General features: G+C 42.3%; 1 protein-coding gene across 1 annotated transcript in view; it reads left to right on the top strand.

Annotated features, from left to right (window-relative positions):
- TRPM1 (transient receptor potential cation channel subfamily M member 1) overlaps positions 1-19206 on the top strand; it is a 131882-nt gene that overhangs the window by 16152 nt on the left and 96524 nt on the right. Inside the window, exons 8-11 of the mRNA XM_040413840.1 lie at positions 9434-9506; positions 11641-11741; positions 17202-17372; positions 19028-19162. Coding sequence (XP_040269774.1) covers positions 9434-9506; positions 11641-11741; positions 17202-17372; positions 19028-19162 — 480 coding nt within the window. The remainder of the gene's footprint in view (positions 1-9433; positions 9507-11640; positions 11742-17201; positions 17373-19027; positions 19163-19206) is intronic.

Here is a 19206-nt window from a genome sequence, read left to right as displayed (position 1 = left end):
TGGAGGTAGCATCTGTACAGAATATGTCTGAAGTCATGGAATCCAACAGAGTCTATTATATGGCAGTGCACAGAGGTCTAAAGAAGCCATAGAGACTCAGTACTAGTGATGAGCGGCAGGGGAAATATTTGAATTCGCGATATTTCGCAAATATTTTGTATAATATTTGTCATATATTTGCGAATTCGAGATTATATTCTTGATTGCGAAAATCGGCAATGTATTATTCGTGTAATTTGCGCAAAATACAGGCGTGGGTCACTTATGCTACATTTTTCAAGCTGCTAGAAGTTTCCTGAGACTGGAGAAAATGGTTGGCACGGCAGAACATTACAATAGCTTTATATGCAGAGAGAGTGCTCCAATATATTTGCGAATGCGCAAATTGGCAATTAATAATGCACCAACTTTTTCGCAATACATGCAACTTGTGACATCACAGCACTATGTCTGTAGCATGTATGTATGGACAGCAGAACCTATCAGCTACACTATAGATCAATCTAACCTACACTGACTATCTCCCCCTAACTATCTGAATTATATATATAGAAGTTTACTGTCTAATGTAATACAACAACGCACAGAGCACAGCCAGGGCCGTCTTTACCAAGGGGCAAAAGGGGCAGCTGCCCCAGGCCCAGTTGCTCCTGGGGGGCCCAAGGCAGCTGCCTCTTGAGCCCTGCTAGCCACTGCCCCGGGTGTCAGGCTGTCAGCTACACAGGAGGTGCTGTTATGGCATGCCTGCCGGCACTGAGTCCAGCCAGCGTACTGTGAGAGCTCAGCTGTGATCTAGGACCTTAGATGACATCATCACCATGTGACCAGTAACCTAGCAATATTACTGTTCACATGGCAATGACACTGCTGTCTTTTTCATAACTGCAATAAACTTTAGGAAAACAGCTGCTGGGGAGGTTCTTATATAGTAAGGGGTAGGCAACTTTCCTATTGGTTGCTAGGGATGTTGCTAAGCTCAGACAAAGACATTGCAGCCTTCTCATTGGCCCACAAGCAAGAAGAAGGTAGGGATGATCACCTGATGTGTACTGTGTTAAAAAACAACGAATATTCGTCATTACGAATATATAGTACTATATTCTAAATATTCGCAAATTCTCGAAGTGTCTATATTTGCGCTCAACACTACTCAGTACCATTGTTCATGAGAGTGCAGACTGAGCTTTTAAAAGGGTTGCCCAGGATTAAAAAAACATGGGTGCTTTTTTTTTAATCAAAAACGGTGCTACACCTGTCCATAAATTGTGTGTGGTATTTCATCAGAGCTCCATAAATGTGAATGGGAGTACCACACACAACCTTTAGACAAGCGTGGCACTGTTTTTAGAAAAAAATACCAATTATACAATTGGAATAGCTTCTTAAAAAAATGATCCTGTGTCTAGATATTGCTGTTGCCACTTGTGATGGTGTTACATACTTGTTATAGTGCCCCCAGGTATTCTTTTGACTCTATCTCAGAATGTCCACCTAATGTGTCCAGCGCGGTCGATCACATATGCTAAGCAGCTGTCTGAAGGACGATCCTCTTGTACATGGGCGGAAGAGTGGTAGTCCAGTCAGTATGAATATAGTTCCATAAGTGTTTACTCAAATAGGACCTCCTCATAAATAGTGTGGCAGCATATTGCTTCCATTCACAAAGCTATAGAATAACCACCACCTTGAGTCTTCTATAGACATCAGATTAATTAGGCATCCTCATCACATACACCCCCTACAAGCTATTGTATGACATTGCACACAATTCAAACATTCCCCACGTTTCTCAAAACTAAAACCTTCACTCCAATGTACTGCTGGTGCTACCAGGGTTTCCAACCATCTGTACATCCATGCAGAGTCCATACAAGTAGCACATTGTTGTCTAGTGTCCTTCTCTAGAATAAATAAGAGAGGTTTCTGTGATATTTTGAAGCTGAAGATGTTTGTGCAGTTTATTATTATTATTGTGATTGTAGTCATTATCAGAATATGTGTATATTAGTATACTAAGTAGTAGACATAGCAAATGGGTTACACAGCAATCTGCTGAAGATATGTTCATTGGACTCATAAAATCTGAAAAGTTATTGACATTCAAAAACTCCTTGCTGAGTATTATCCCCTCCGCCTACAACTTGTCGCCCCGACATTTTGCCTAATGCTTGATCTGAGCTAATTTGTTTGAAAAGAATTAATAAAAGTTATATTTTATATACAGTACAGACCAAAAGTTTGGACACACCTTCTCATTCAAAGAGTTTTATTTATTTTCATGACTATGAAGGCATCAAAACTATGAATTAACACATGTGGAATTATATACTGTACATAACAAACAAGTGTGAAACAACTGAAAATATGTCATATTCTAGGTTCTTCAAAGTAGCCACCTTTTGCTTTGATTACTGCTTTGCACACTCTTGGCATTCTCTTGATGAGCTTCAAGAGGTAGTCCCCTGAAATGGTCTTCCAACAGTCTTGAAGGAGTTCCCAGAGATGCTTAGCACTTGTTGGCCCTTTTGCCTTCACTCTGCGGTCCAGCTCACCCCAAACCATCTCGATTGGGTTCAGGTCCGGTGACTGTGGAGGCCAGGTCATCTGGTGCAGCACCCCATCACTCTCCTTCATGGTCAAATAGCCCTTACTTTCAAAGTTTTCCCAATTTTTCGGCTGACTGACTGACCTTAATTTCTTAAAGTAATGATGGCCACTCGTTTTTCTTTACTTAGCTGCTTTTTTCTTGCCATAATACAAATTCTAACAGTCTATTCAGTAGGACTATCAGCTGTGTATCCATCTGACTTCTCCTCAACGCCACTGATGGTCCCAACCCCATTTATAAGGCAAGAAATCCCACTTATTAAACCTGACAGGGCACACCTGTGAAGTGAAAACCATTTCAGGGGACTACCTCTTGAAGCTCATCAAGAGAATGCCAAGAGTGTGCAAAGCAGTAATCAAAGCAAAAGGTGGCTACTTTGAAGAATCTAGAATATTACATATTTTCAGTTGTTTCACACTTGTTTGTTATGTATAAAATTTCAAATGTGTTAATTCATAGTTTTGATGCCTTCAGTGTGAATCTGCAATTTTCATAGTCATGAAAATAAAGAAAACTCTTTGAATGAGAAGGTGTGTCCAAACTTTTGGTCTGTACTGTAAGTGGGAAGGTGTTTGAAGTATAGTCTGAGTTGATACTCCCCTTACATGGCAATCTACTGCCAAAGCAGTTTGTGAATGTTGAAAAAAATCCTGCCAATAAATAAAATTCTATTGTAACGTTCTTAACCTCTTCAGGACACATGACGTACCGGTACGGCATGTTGTCCTGGTACTTAAGGACACATGACGTACCGGTACGTCATGTGTATTTCCGATCACCGCCGCCCGGCAGGCGGTGATCGGAACAAGGTGCCTGCTCAAATCATTGAGCAGGCACCTTGGCTAAATGCGCAGGGGGGTCCCGTGACCCCCCCGTGTCGGCAATCGCCACAAACTGCAGGTCAATTCAGACCTGAGGTTTGCGGCTTTTACTTGCGGTTGCGGCGGCGGGCGGTGCCATCGGGTCCCCATGCGGCTGTAGGCGGAACCCGATGGCATGGAAGGCAGCGCGATGCCTAAGGAAGGCATCGCGCTGCCTTCCGGTGACGAGCCTGTGAGATCCAGCCCCCTGGATCTCACAGGCAGGAAGCTGTATGAGTAATACACAGTGTATTACTCATACAGCCAATGCATTCCAATACAGAAGTATTGGAATGCATTTTAAAGGGATTAGACCCACAAAAGTTCAAGTCCCAAAGTGGGACAAAAAATAAAGTGAAAAAATAGAGTGAAAAAAAAAAAGTTTTCCCCCCAAAAAAATTTAAGTTTCAAGTAAAAATAAACAAAAACGTAATTTTCCCCAAATAAAGTTAAAAAATTTGGTAAAAACAATCTCCCAAAAAATAAAAAAAACTATGGCTCAGAATATGGAGATACTAAAACATCATTTTTTTTGTTTTAAAAAAGCTGTTATTGTGTAAAACTTACATAAATAAAAAAAAGTATACATATTAGGTATCGCCGCGTCCGTATCGACCAGCTCTATAAAAATATCACATGACCTAACCCCTCAGATGAACATCGTAAAAAAACAAAAATTAAACTGTGCTAAATAAACCATTTTTTGTCACCTTACATCACAAAAAGTGTAATAGCAAGCGATCAAAAAGTCACACACACCCCAAAATAGTGCCAATAAAATAGTCATCTCATCCCGCAAAAAACATACCCTACCCAAGGTAATCGCCCAAAAACTTAAAAAATTATGTCTCTCAGACTATGGAAACAATAAAACATGATTTTTTTTGCTTCAAAAATGAAATCATTGTGTAAAACGTACATAAATAAAAAAAAGTATACATATTAGATATCGCAGCGTCCGCAATAACTTGCTCTATAAAAATATCACATGACCTAAACCCTCAGGTGAATACCGTAAATAACTAAAACTAAAAACGGTGTAAAAAAAGCTATTTTTTGTCACCTTACATCAAAAAAAGTGTAATAGCAAGCGATCAAAAAGTCACACACACCCCAAAATAGTGCCAATAAAACCATCATCTCATCTCGCAAAAATCAAATCCTACTCAAGGTAATCGCCCAAAAACTGAAAAAATTATGGCTCTCAGACTATGGAAACACTAAAACATGATTTTTTTTGTTTCAAAAAAGAAATCATTGTGTAAAACTTACACAAATAAAAAAAGTATACATATTAGGTATCGCCGCATCCGTGACAACTTGGTCTATAAAAATATCACATGATCTAACCTGTCAGATGAATGTTGTAAATAACAAAAAATAAAAACGGTGCCAAAACAGCTATTTCTTGTTACCTTGCCTCACAAAAAGTGTAATATAGAGCAACCAAAAATCATATGTACCCTAAACTAGTACCAACAAAACTTCCACCCTATCCCGTAGTTTCTAAAATGGGGTCACTTTTTTGGAGTTTCTACTCTAGGGGTGCATCAGGGGGGCTTCAAATGGGACATGGTGTAAAAAAAAAAACAGTCCAGCAAAATCTGCCTTCCAAAAACCGTATGGCATTCCTTTCCTTCTGCGCCCTGCCGTGTGCCCGTACCCAGTTTACGACCACATATAGGGTGTTTCTGTAAACGACAGAATCAGGGCCATAAATATTGAGTTTTTTTGGCTGTTAACCCTTGCTTTGTTACTGGAAAAAATGGATTAAAATGGAAAATATGCCCAAAAATTTAAATTCTGAAATTTCATCTCCATTTGCCAATAACTCTTGTGAAACACCTAAGGGGTTAACGACGTTTGTAAAATCTGTTTTGAATACCTTGAGGGGTGTAGTTTCTTAGATGGGGTCACTTTTATGGAGTTTCTACTCTAGGGGTGCCTCAGTGGGGCTTCAAATGGGACATGGTGTAAAAAAAAAAACTGTCTTCATTTTACCAGTGTCATGAAGTACAATATGTGTCGAAAAAACAATCTCAGAATGGCCTGGATAAGTCAAAGCGTTTTAAAGTTATCACCACTTAAAGTGACACTGGTCAGATTTGCAAAAAATGGCCAAGTCCTTAAGGTGAAATAGGGCTGAAAGGGGTTAGGCGATACATATTTAACCCCTTAAAGGGAACCTGTCATGTGGATATTTGATTATAATCTAACTAATTATATACAATCATTAACTACTAAAAAGTGCCTTAGATGTATTCACTTACTGGTGTGACAGATGGTTACCTCATAATATACACACAAAGATGTCGCATGCCGCATGCTAATGAGCTGATTTGAGTCCGGCGTGATGTCATTGAGTCCAGCGTATATTTAATTCAGAGCTATAGCCACTCCCCTACCCACCTGCTGCTGATTCATATGGAAAAAAACTGTCATTCAGCAGCAGGTGGGCGGGGAGAGTCAGGACTTATCATTGTGAGCTGGAGCTTTTCAATACAAGATGTTGGCAAATTGACTGGGTCAATTAAAGAAAGTGACCCAGCATTTTTCTAAGCGAATCAGTCACTTATTTATTTTGCCCTTAGGACACCATAAAACTGGTGACAGGTTCCCTTTAAAAAAAAAATTGGGATTTGTTTAGCTCTCTTTTGCCACCTGCTGTTCGTTTTGTATTTTTGCTCATTTTATCTCCTTTTTACAGATTTTATAATCTCCAAACCCTACAGCTGACCCCTCAGATTTGTATTTTTTAAATGCCCTTTTTTTGTCTTTTATTGCCCTTTTTACAGTAGCTGTAAGCCATGGGGGGTTTAATTTTAGCCGTTTATTAAGGATGAGCGAATCGACTTCGGATGAAACATCTGAAGACGATTTGCATAAAACTTTGGTCCAATACTGTACGAAGCGAGCGCTCCGTACAGTATTAGAATGTATTGGCTCAGATGAGCCAAAGTTATTACTTTGCGAAGTCTCATGTGACTTCGCGTAATGACTTAATAGATTGATTTTTACTGTAAAAAAACATTTTCCGAACTTGGTTTTGGATTCAACGTACCACTTGGAACCGAACCTGAGTTCAGGGAATGTTTTTTTTTACAGTAAAAATTAATCTATGAAGTTATTACACAAAGTCACGCGAGACTTCGCGAAGTAATAACTTTGGCTCATCTGAGCCAATACATTCTAATACTGTACGGAGCGCTCCGTACAGTATTGGACCTAAGTTTTATGCGAATCGACTTCGGATGTTTCATCCGAAGTCTATTCGCTCATCCCTACCGTCTATACTTGTTACCTAAAGGAATTATTTTTTTAGTGCAATTACTCAATGTGGATTTAAAGCTCTCCCATTTATCCTCAGTATCATTATGTGACAGTAGCTGCTCCCAGTCTGTGCCCTGAAATGCTGCCCTCAACCCAGGGAAATTAGCCTTTTTAAAATTCAGTGTCTTTGCTCTGCCTGACAGAATTTGCTTCTTATAGTTTAGGGGGGAAATAATTATATTGTGGTCACTATTACCTAGTGTTTCTCGAACAGTACCATTACTAACAAGCTCTGCATCATATAAAATTCCAGATCCAACAGAGCATTGCCCCTAATGGGAGCTTCTACAAACTGGCACATAAAGTGGTCCTGCAGCAAGTTGAGGAATTTTCTCCCCTTTGCAGTTGAGGCAGAATCATGACCCCAGTCAATGTCTGGGAAGTTAAAATCTCCCATTATGACCACTGTACCAGCCTGTGCAGCCCGCTCTAATTGGTTTTACAGTTGCGTTTCTATCTCCTCTGTGATGTTTTGGGGACTATAGATTACACCAAGTATTTTTTTTTTCCAGTGTTTATATCCCTTTGAACTTCCACCCATCCGGTTTCCACATCCTCACCATCCTCACCCACAATTGCCTCTTTCACACTTGTCTTCAGATCACTCCTCACATACAGGCACACGCCACCACCTTTTCATTTGACCGTGTCTTTCCTAAATAGTGTAAAACCCTCAATATTTACAGCCCAGTCGTGCTAAGAATCCAACCATGTCTCAGCCACACCAACTACATCTGTGTGTTCTTCTAGTACCATAGCCTCCAGCTTCCCCATTTTGCTAGCTAGACTTCTGGCATTTGTGAAAATACATTTTAAATTACTATTACCTATAAAGTGAATATCTGGGATTTTTGGATTACCTTGGTTGATGTTTGTATGTAACAGGTTCTTGTTACCAGCAGTTCTATTTTTCATCGGTGTATAGTTCTGCCCAGTCTTCTCCCTACTTTCCTCACTAACCCCAGCCCCCACTAAATCCCCACTGTCCCCTCCTATATCCCACTCTCGATTTACACTATCTACCCCCTTATTAGTATGACCACCCCCACCCTCCCCAGATCTTAGTTTAAAAGCTCCTCCAGCCATCTAACCATTTTTTCCCCCAGGGCAGTTGCAGCCTCCCCATTAAGGTGCCTACTGTAGAGCCTGTAACCGACAGAGAAGTCAGCCCAGTTCTCCATGAACCCAAACCCTTCCTTCCTGCACCAGCTTCTGAGCCACTTATTTAACTCCCTAAGCTCTCGTTGTCTCTCTGGTGATGCTCGTGGCACTGGTAGTATTTCTGAAAACACTACTTTGGAGGTCCTGGACTTGAGCTTCTCTCCTAGTTCCCTAAAATCATTTTTAAGGACCTTCCATCTCCCCCTGACTTTGTCATTGGTGCCAATGTGTACCATGACCGCCGGGTCTTCCCCAGCCCCACCCAGCAATCTGTCAATCCGACCCACAATATGCTGAACCCGAGCACCCGGAAGACAACACACTGTTTGGCATTCACGGTCTCGGCGACAGATGACCCTGTCTGTTCTCCTAATAATAGAGTCCCCTACCACCAGCATCTGTCTGAGCTTTGCTGCAATCCTTTTCCCATCCTTCCTGCAGTTGTCATCCTCCTGGTTGCTAGGAGAAACACCCTGCTGCAGTGTTGCTGGCCCTGGGCTTTCATCCCTAATATCAGCCAAACAGGCATATTTATCCTGCACGTTGATCCAGAGGAAGGCAAATAAACCCCCCGTGAGGTAGAAGCCAATTTTTCTCATTTTAGGGGAAAAAATAACAAATTGTAAAATTAGAATTTCAGAATCCATTGTAATGAGATATTCAATTGATACATAAAAAAATCACGTTTATAACAGGGAAGAGGAAACAGTCATATACAGTAGATACAAAATGGATGATTTCATCTTCCATATGTTTTCGTAATTACTAGTGTGATCAACGAATCGAAGTTAACTAAGTGGACTTCGATCTGAATTTCAGGAAAAATTCGATTTGCCGCAAAGCCAAATTTCCTCGTGCTTTGTGGTAACGAATTGATTTTCCTTGAAATGGCGATAAAAATAAAAAAAAAGTCATACTTACCTCATCTATTTGAGTTCAAAGAGGCCGCCACAGCCATCTTGTTTGTAGATCCCGTGCAAAATCTTATGCACGGTGACGTATGACGTCACCACACCGGCTGACGTGATGACGTTATCACGCGCTGCGTGCGATTTCGCGCTGGATCTTCAAGCAAGATGGCCGTGGCAGCCGCTTCATGCTCAAATGGATGCGGTAAGTACAATTAAATTTTATTTTTTTATGAGCAACCCCTAAAATATTTTAATATTGATCTCAGATGCCGCGATCAATGATTAACGTGGCATCTGAGTGGTTAAATGATGGAGGCAGCGCAATTTCTTTTCCCTGTCATTGCACCCGCTACTTACAAAAAAATGCGCTTTGTGACAAAGTAATTCGTTATGAAGCGAATTTCTTTTTTTTTATTCGTCAAAGTAGCTAAATCGAATTTTGAAGAACTTCGCTCATCTCTAGTAATTACTGTTACATAAATTGTGAGTAGACCTACATTTTGTGGTGTTAGTATTTGAAACTAACATTCATTATTGGACGTGTTCTTTTTATCTACATACAGATTACTGTTTTCCGAATGGGATCAGAAGGCCAACAAGATATTGAAATGGCTATCCTCACAGCCCTTCTAAAAGGTATGTAAACGTTAAAATTCTATGCATCCAGTTCACTTTTCATTACTTTTTTGCCCATTTCTAAATACCCATCCACAATATTTAGGGTGCTCTCGCATGTGGCGGAAAATTTTGCCCGGAAATCCGCAGGTGCAAATTTTGACAAAGTTTCAGATTTATTGGTGTCCTGTATGAGAATCTCGCCATTCAGTTCAATGGGAAATTGATTCTGCAGTGGAATGTTGTGGATTGTTGTGGATTTTATTCAGCATTCTCCAGTACAGAATCAATTTCCCATTGAATTGAATGGAGATATTCTTATTCAGGAAATATGCAACAAAATCCGAACCATAATTCACACCAAAAAAAATCCACAACTTTGTAAAAATCGGCACCTGTGGATTTTCTGGTAGAATTTTACCCCACATGTGAGGGCATCCTGAGGCCTCATGCACAAGACAGTATTTTTTCACGGTCCGCAAAACGGGGTTCCGTTGTTCCGTGATCCGTTTTTGTTTCCGTGTGTCTTCCCTGATTTATGGAGGATCACCAGACATGAAGGAAAGTGAAAAAAAATCTAAGTCAAGTTTGCCTTGCAAATGATAGGAAAAAACACAGACGCGCGGACGCGGATGACAATCTTGTGTGCCTCCGTGTTTTTTCATGGACCCATTGACTTGAATGGGTCCGCGAACCGTTGTCCGTGGAAAAAATAGGACAGGTCATATTTTTTGGACGGACTGGAAACACGGATCACGGACGCGGATGACAAACGGTGCATTATCCCAGTTTTCAATGGACCCATTGAAAGTCATTAGGTCCGCAGAAAATCACGGAAAATGGAACAACGGACACGGAACACAACAACGGTCGTGTGCATGAGGCCTTATACAGACAGGGCTAGGAAAAAGACGGACACTAGACATTTCCTAGTGGGTTTAAGGGAACAATGTTATTTTCATATTCAGATTACTGGGTACAAAAGGAACTTGTGTGGATACTGTGTATAAGAATTCAAGCCTTACACACTAATATATTCTTACAGTAAATTCTTTTATTCTTACAGCAAATTCTAATACCCTAGGCTCTACAACGTAAAGGGGTTGTCCAGGATTAGAAAAACATGGCTACTTTCTTCCAAAAACAGCACAGGTTGTGTGAGGTGTTGCTGTTCTGCCCCATTGACTCCAATGGAGCTGAGCTGCAGTACCAGACACAACTCATGGATGGGGTGGTGCTTTTTTTTGGGGAAGAAAGCAATACATGTTTTCTTCTAATCCTGGACAACCCCTTTAAGTAGGTGGGATGATTTTTTTACACTTCAGTACCCTTTTTATTTCCATATATGCTCCTCTAATTTACACATATAGTATAGTATAATGACATTAAAGGGAACCTATTACCATGAAAATGTAGTGCAGTCTTCAGGTAGTATGCTATAGAGCAGGAGGCGCTGAGCAGATTGATATATAGCTTTATTGGAAAAGATTGAGAAAAACATGTAATTTATTGATTCAAAACAGTACTCATTCTGGTCAGGAGTCATGTTGGAGGTCCTACTTAGTGATAGGATCGCCCTCATGACTCCTTAAAATATTTAAATTAGAGCTTATACTGAAATCTTTTCTCATAAAGTTATATATCAAACTGCTCGGCATCTCCTGCTGTATAACATGCTGCCTGCAGATTAATCTGCATTTTCAAGGTGAGAGGTACTTTTTAACAAAGTGTACTTTACCACATGAAAATGGTGATCCAACAGGCATAGGGTGAATACACCAGGTGCTCCATGGTATCTAGGATTGACTAAGAGAGAAAACACAAAATTACCACTTTCTATACCTGACTGTCTTTTATGTGAACAACATTATTCATCCAAATCTGTTGTGGAAGACAGATCATGCCATGCAAGATCAACAGTTATTACCTTTTTACCTTACGTGCTGCAATTTTCTGTATGCCGGATGTTGGAGGTTACCAATTAAAATTAAAATATCTTTATTGCAAAGATATTCTATAACATAGGTTTAGCCATTAGTTATGGACTAATATGAATTTTTGAAAGTGTAATGATATTAATGATAATAATAAATTATATGACTTGTTTCACAGTAGCCCCCTGCAAACAATATTAATATTTCAACATTATTTTCAGGAACAAACGCCTCTGCTCCAGATCAGCTTAGTTTAGCATTAGCATGGAATAGAGTTGACATTGCACGCAGCCAAATTTTTGTATTTGGACATCAGTGGCCGGTAAGATCTTCTTTATAGTTCTGAAAAAAAATTGGGAATATGAGTAATGCTATAGGGTAATCTTTTACTGTCTTACGCACACACTTTAATATTTCTGTCTGTTATTGATAAATGCAACAATAGTTTCTACATCTTTAAAAATGATATATCTTTAAAAATGATATACCATAGTGCTGACGGGTATTCTGTTATAAAATTCAAACTGTACTGTATGTCAAGGATAAAGTAGAAGTCCAAATAGAACATCTAGACAAAATGATATATTTACTGTAGCTCTTATTTATATCAAAGGGGGAATTCCTGGAATTTAACATTGATGACCTGTCCTTCTGATAGTTGATCCATATCATATCGACAGGGGGTCTATCTCCTTGATCCATCCCCAATCAGGTGATAGCCACAGTGTGTCAGAAACAGCACAGCTCCAAACACTGTGTGCTTGAACTAGCATTGTTCCATTCACTACAGTGGTGCTTGAAAGCCTTTTGAACCCTTCTGAATTTTCTGCATTTCTGCATAAATTTGATCCAAAACTATATCAGATTTTCACAAGTCTTAAAAGTAGACAAAGATAACCAAATCAAACAATTGAGTCAAAAATTATAGACTTGGTCATTGGTCATTTATTTATCAAGAAGTATTATATGCTGTGGGCTCAGTTCCACTATACTGCAAGGACGAGCTACTAGAGGAGCGTCAGCAGTTACTGGCCAGCCAAGATGTGGAGGAGACATCTGCCACCTTCCTCTGGTAGGCGGGCAAGTAGTGAAGAGGAGAGTGGCGCGGGAGCTGGTGCTGCGAGTGGTCAGGTTGAGGAGGACATCAGTGACATGCAGACAGTACTCGATGATGATGATGTAGCTGATCGCACTTGGGAGCCGGGTGTATTAGGGGCTTCATCATCATCGGGAGAAGAGGGTGGCAGTTTGCCCCTGAGGCAGCGGCGGAGCAGGCAAGTAGCTAGCGTGGCCGGGAGTCAGCAGGGTGACAGCAGTGGGAGTTCGGGAGCCAACCGTGCCTGGGGTAGACCACATGCTTCGCAGGAAGCATCGGTGGTAGCAGTCAGTCAGTGAGGAGTGTTGGAGGTAAAATCACCTACTCGGCGGTGTGGCAGTTTTTTGTTAAGTCGCCAGAGGAGGTGAACATGGACATTTGTAGAATCTGCGGGCAGAAGGTGAAGTGTGGCCAGGGTGCCAATGTTGGCACCACGGCCCTGCATAAACATATGCAACATCACCATAAAGTGGCCTGGGAGAACCGTGGCTCCGATGTGGTGGTCCAGCCTCCCGCAGTAACCGTTGCATCACCCATTGGCACACACCCGATTTTAGACAGTCAATGCTCCACCACTTCAGCCGAAGGGAGCTGTCTGTCCTTCCCATCATCTGCTGCTACTCCTACTCCTCGTCATTCCATCAGCAATCGATCACCGAAGTGCTTGCCAAGAGACAACAGTATGCGTGCACTCATCCAATGGCGCAGAAACTGAATGTGCTCCTATCCAAGAAATGAAGGCTTGTGCCAAGCCGAGGTGGAGAGTCCCAAGCGGTCATTTCTTTGCCAAAAAGGCAGTACCAGCCCTGCACACGTAGAACAGAAGGTGGGCCAGTCCTTGAGCCTGTCGGTGTCTGCCAAAATGCACGGCAGCGCCAACGCGTGCAGCTGTAACTAAGGTCAGGGACAATATATGTCCTTTACTGCCCACTGGGTGAATATGGTTCCTGCACGGCCACACTAGCAACTTGTCCAGATGACGCCGCTTCCGCCTCCACATTCTCACGCCGTTGGTCCTGAGACAATGTCCACCTCCTCATCCTCCACTGTGTAATCAGCCTCCACTGCAGGGACAATTCACAGTGCCCCTCCAGCATACCACATGTGCAGGGCACGGCGGTGTCACGCTGTTCTGCACCTCGTTTGCCTGGGCGAACTGAGTCACACAGGGGAGGAACTGTTCCGTATCCTTCATCAATAAATCGAAATCCTGGCTTTCTCCGCGAAAACTCAAAATCGGAACCATGGTGACCGACAAAGGGAGGAACATGGGGTTGGCACTGCGTCAAGGAGGGCTGAGCCATGCGCCCTGCATGGTACACATGTTCAATCTGGTTGTCAAGTGGTTCCTGAAGTCTTTCACCCATATGCAAGACATCCTAAAAATGGCCAGGAAACTTTGCATGCACTTCAGCCACTCGTACATCGCAAAGCACACCCTCCTTGAGCTGCAGCGGCAGAACGGCATCCTCCAACATAGGTTAATATGCAATGTTTCCACCAGTTGGAATTCCACCTTCCATATGTTGGACTGACTATACGAACAGAGAAAGGCCATAAACGAGTTCTTGATGATCCAAGCGGACAGGAGTACTCCCCTGTGTAACTTCGATGTCAGCCAGTGGCAGCTCATGTGTGACACCTGCCGTTTGCTCAGGCCCTTTGAGGAGGCCACGTTATTTGTCAGTCGCCAGGACTACGGGATGAACAACGTCATTCCACTGCTTCATGTCCTGCAACAGATGCTGGTAAATCTGGCTGGTCAGGGAACTAGAGACGTGGCGCCTAGATCTCATGGCCACATGAAACTTGTGGGGGATGAACTGGAGGAGGAGGACATTGGAGAACAAGCATTGTATAGCGAAATTAGTGTTTTTTCTACACAGGTGACAGGAGAGGAGGAGCAGGAGCAGCCAGAGGAGCTACAGGGCGATGAGGAAGACGAGGCAGACACACCGTGGCAGTATGCAGTGGAGATGGAGGCAGGGAGTCCCTCCGAGTCACTTGCACAAATGGCCCGATGCATGCTCACTTGCTTGCGTAGTGACAGCTGAATTGTCACCATTCGGCAGAGGGATTACTTCTTGCTCTCCCCCTTGTTGAACCCTCGCTAATGGTCCAAAATGTGGGCCTTTTTCACACTCGCTGAGAGGGAGGACAAACTGAACTACTATAGAGAAATCCTATGTAGTCAGTTGGCCGCTGCCTATCTGTGCCATTGTCCATCCTCTCGCAGGTCTGACTGGGGGAGCCCTCTGTGCTCACGTTCCTCTCCCATGGCTGCTGTGGCAGGGTGGGGGGGTAGGATCAGTTCCAGCTCAATTAGCAGCAACTTGAGTCTAGAGTCGCTGATGAGCAGCTTTATTCACCCGTCTAGTGAATAAACTACTCACTTGCAGCAGCACCTAGACCTGGAGCAGGACCTGAACCAGCAGGTGGTGGCATACTTGGACAGCACCCTGCCACCCCACATTGAAGATCCGCTGGACTACTGGGCAGCCAAACTTAATTTGTGGCCGCAACTGGCAGAGTTTGCCCTGGAAAACCTGTCCTGCCCGGCCAGTAGTGTGGCATCAGAGCGGGTGTTTAGTGCGGCGGGAGCCATAGTTACCCCAAGAAGAACTTGCCTGTCCACCCAAAATGTAGAGAGACTGACCTTTGTCAAAAAGAATCAGGTGTGGATCAGCCAGGATTTGCTCCCACCAATGCCTCATGCATCAGACTAGATCATCCATGTTGCCACACAAACACTTTGACAAAAGAGACCGGTTTCTTCTGGCTACCTGCCTAAGCTACTATTCTGATGCGGTCACCTGACTAATGCCACATATCTGATGCCAAGTGCTCCTTCTTTCACCCACCATCTTCAGCTGGTACTGATATTGCCACCCACCTCTCCACTCTGTCACTGAGTCACTCTGTGGTCTCCTGATGCTGCTGCCACCTCCACACTATGTCACCTTGCCACTCTCTGTTCTCCTGATGATGCTGCCACCTCCACACTATCATTGTGCCACCTTGTGGCCTCCTCCTGATGCTGCTGCCACCTCCACACTCTGTCATTGTGCCACTATGTAGCCTCCTGATGCTGATGCTGCCACCTCCAAATTGACATTGTGCTACCCTGTGGCCTCCTCCTGATGCTGATGCTGCCGCCATTTTTACACTCTGTCATGGTGCCACTCTGAGGCCTCCTGATGCTGCTACTGCCACCTCCACACTGTCATTGTGCCACCCTGTGGACTCCTCCTGATTCTGCTGCTGCCACCTCCACACTCCAAGTGCTCCTTCTTTTACCCACCACCCTCAGCTGGTACTGGTATTGCCACCCACCTCTCCACTCCGGGTCACTCTGTGGTCTCCTGATGCTGCTGCCACCTCCACACTATGTCACCTTGCCACTCTGTGGTCTGTCATTGTGCCACCCTGTGGCCTCCTCCTTATGCTGCTGCTGCTTCCACCTCCACACTCTGTCATTGTGCCACTCTGTGGTCTCCTCATGCTGCTGCCACCTCAACACTGTCACTGTGCCACCCTGTGGCCTCCTCTGCCACCTTCACACTGTCATTTTGCCACTCTGTGGGCTCCTGATGCTGCTGTAACCTCCACACTGTCATTGTGCCACTTTGTGGCCTCCTCCTGATGCTTCTGCCACCTCCAGACGCTGTCATTGGGCCACTATGTGGTCTTCTCATATTGATTTCACCTCACCACTCTGTGGACTTCTCATGCTGTTCCCACCCTCCCCAGTTTATGACTGGGCCACTATTTTGCCTTTCAACCTGGCTGAAATCATCAACTTATTTGACCCTTCTTCTGATCTGGCAGAAAGAAGTAAAAATGAGACGCACAGCGGATCCTGTCTATGTAACAGCTGTAAGGCCTGCATGACATGGTCCCTATTTTTCATCAGAATTGGCTTATGATTTGGTAGCCAAAAGCAGGAGTGGGTACAAAAAACAGAAGACATGCAAATATTCCATTCACGTGTCATCTCTGTTCTGGATCCACTCCTGTTTTTTTTGTTGTTTTAGCAGTACTGATGGATTACTGACCAAATGCTGACCGAGTGAAGGCGGATGCTCCACAGATAGGATCTGTTTTTTGGGGGTTATTGTTCTGACGGATCAGAGAAAGGGCAAAATAATCAGTGACATCAACACAAACTTACTGCTGACACCCTCTCCACTCTGTCGGGGGGGCTCTACTTGTATAAGCGATTAATAGAACAGATTCTGTAAACATCTATGTGGCATCAGCTGCCAACGGTGTAAAAGGAGTGCGTTTCTTCTTGACGCTAACATTGACCTTTAAGGCTGAGTCCACACTTGAGTTATTTGGTCAGTTTTGTCCCCCCTAAATTCTGATCGAACCAAATTTTTTCGAAAAATTCTGCAAACCCGCCAAATTTTTTAGAAATTAGCTCATCTCTATTTATCACTCTTAGGACTTGTATGAAAATCTGATATATTTTTAGGTCGAATTTATGCAGAAAAATAGAATATTTTGAAGGATTCACAAACTTTCAAGTACCACTGTATGTAACAGTCAGGAAATGTACTGCATTCCCAGTTCTATTTACTTGAATGTCTCCATAAAACAACCCCTTTAACTCCTTCATTTCTCCTTCATTTCGTAAGAATATTTTCAAGTTTGATTTTATATATTTTGTATTCCATTATGAAGCCTTTAGGAAGCCTTACAACAGCTGATGGGTCCAATCTAGATAAAGAAAAACGATCACCTGTTCCCCAAACTAAGGCACCCAGAGGCAAAGGCAAAGGCAAAAAGAAAGGCAAAGGAAAAGAGGAACCAGAGGAGGAGACAGATCCCAGGAAGATTGAGCTTCTGAACTGGGTATTGCTTTATCTGCTCTCACAATACAAACTGCACAGATTTAATCAATAGATCTCTTACATACATATAGTGCAAAATAACAGTTTGAAAAATAAAATGGGATGAAAACAGAATTTTATATGTTTTATATGATACGTCCAGTTGCCTGGGGAAGCAGAAATATCAGTCAGTCCATCAAGCTAGTGATCCCCAAAGAAATAACAGGTTGATATCCTTCATACATGTTAAGAGGAAGCCAGTAAATATGGTAATTACCTTTTTTTACGACAGTTTTTACAACCTCTGCTGCCCATCAGGTCTTCCTCAAAATCTTTGCATTAAAATATATTTTCGGGCATGCATTCTAGCAACTTTATATGACCTACATCCACTCTGTCCTAATATCTCGCACACGTGTGTACCAAACATGGTGGAGGTAATAGAAGGATGACTGGAGTTATCTGTTATATGTTACTGAGCTGGGATCAATTTGATTTTTGATACCGTAGACGCATATACATGGCCTGAGTTCTCAGGAGGAGGCACTTGGCCCAAATATGGATTAGGCCACGTATTTCTTTGATGTATATCGCAAAATAGGGGTTTCATGTGTGACCTTGGCTGGAGAGGACCTTAGCCTTTTCCTGACCCCTCTAACGGTTCTGGTCTGTGTAAGATTTGTGTATCTTCACATTTTATGATAGGGGTTTCTGGTCTCAGTGAAGTGGTTCCATCTTACTTATTTCATGGCTACAATCTGCTGACCTGACTTTGGGCAGGAGACATGGATGAGGTTATGACCTAATACTGGAATGTAAAGGGAGGGGTTGCCTTCTCCTAAAAATAATTTTGATATATGGATACCTCTATCACCACTCCTTCATGGTTAAACATTTTTTAGACATTATTACAAAAACGTCAACAAAATCTGTCATAATGCAGAGATCTTAGCTTATCTGTTTCAGGCACACATACTTCCCTTTTATCATGGCATAATAAAATTAAGGTCACAATATGTATCTGAGACCTAAAAAGCTGTAATCTTTGCATTATAATGGATTTTAAAAGAGATTTTCCATGAGAAACCCTTATGCCCTGTTCACATTGGCGTGCATCCAACCACTGGGACAGGCAAGATTCTGTCAAAGGACAGGAAGCCCTGTTATAGCTCAGCAGCTGCACTACATTCATCAACATGGCATACTCTGTGTTGAATATGGCATTTGAAACTCTGTTGACGTGGCATGCAACGTTAAAATATTTAAATATTGGAACCCCCTCTTTTGTTAAATTTGGCACAATAAAAACATGTATTATTATCCACAACAGCCATGAGAGCATCCAACCATGATGCATAAACTATATATACAAAATGATAAGTAAGTACATTGTTTTTGTGCATAAGAATGGTATAAATGATGGAGTTTGTTGATAAGATTTGCATTCCATTCTTCACAGATCATAATGTAAAATGAGTATACTATTCTTCTCTGTTTAAAATACTCATGCTGCTGCTTTAACTACTACTACATACACAAAGGCAACACATAATGTACATTATACCTCATTTACCTTATTTTTGCCCTGATTCAAGTGTAATTCAGTGCATTTCATATATATTTTTTGCTATATAAAATGAATAACTTGGATGATATGTAACGCATTTTTTTGAAAAGGTTAACTCTCTAGAACAAGCTATGATGGATGCACTGGTTCTAGATCGGGTGGACTTTGTAAAGCTTCTCATTGAGAATGGAGTCAACATGCAAAGGTTTCTCACCATTCCTCGTCTAGAAGAACTGTACAATACTGTAAGTACTCTAAAATGGAAAAAAAAGTTTTGATGGCATCTGTT

The sequence above is a fragment of the Bufo bufo genome, chromosome 1, assembly GCF_905171765.1.
Source record: "Bufo bufo chromosome 1, aBufBuf1.1, whole genome shotgun sequence".
In the NCBI taxonomy this organism is placed as follows: domain Eukaryota; kingdom Metazoa; phylum Chordata; class Amphibia; order Anura; family Bufonidae; genus Bufo; species Bufo bufo.
Note: the sequence above shows the minus strand (reverse complement) of the source record. Positions and strands in the feature narration are given on the sequence as shown.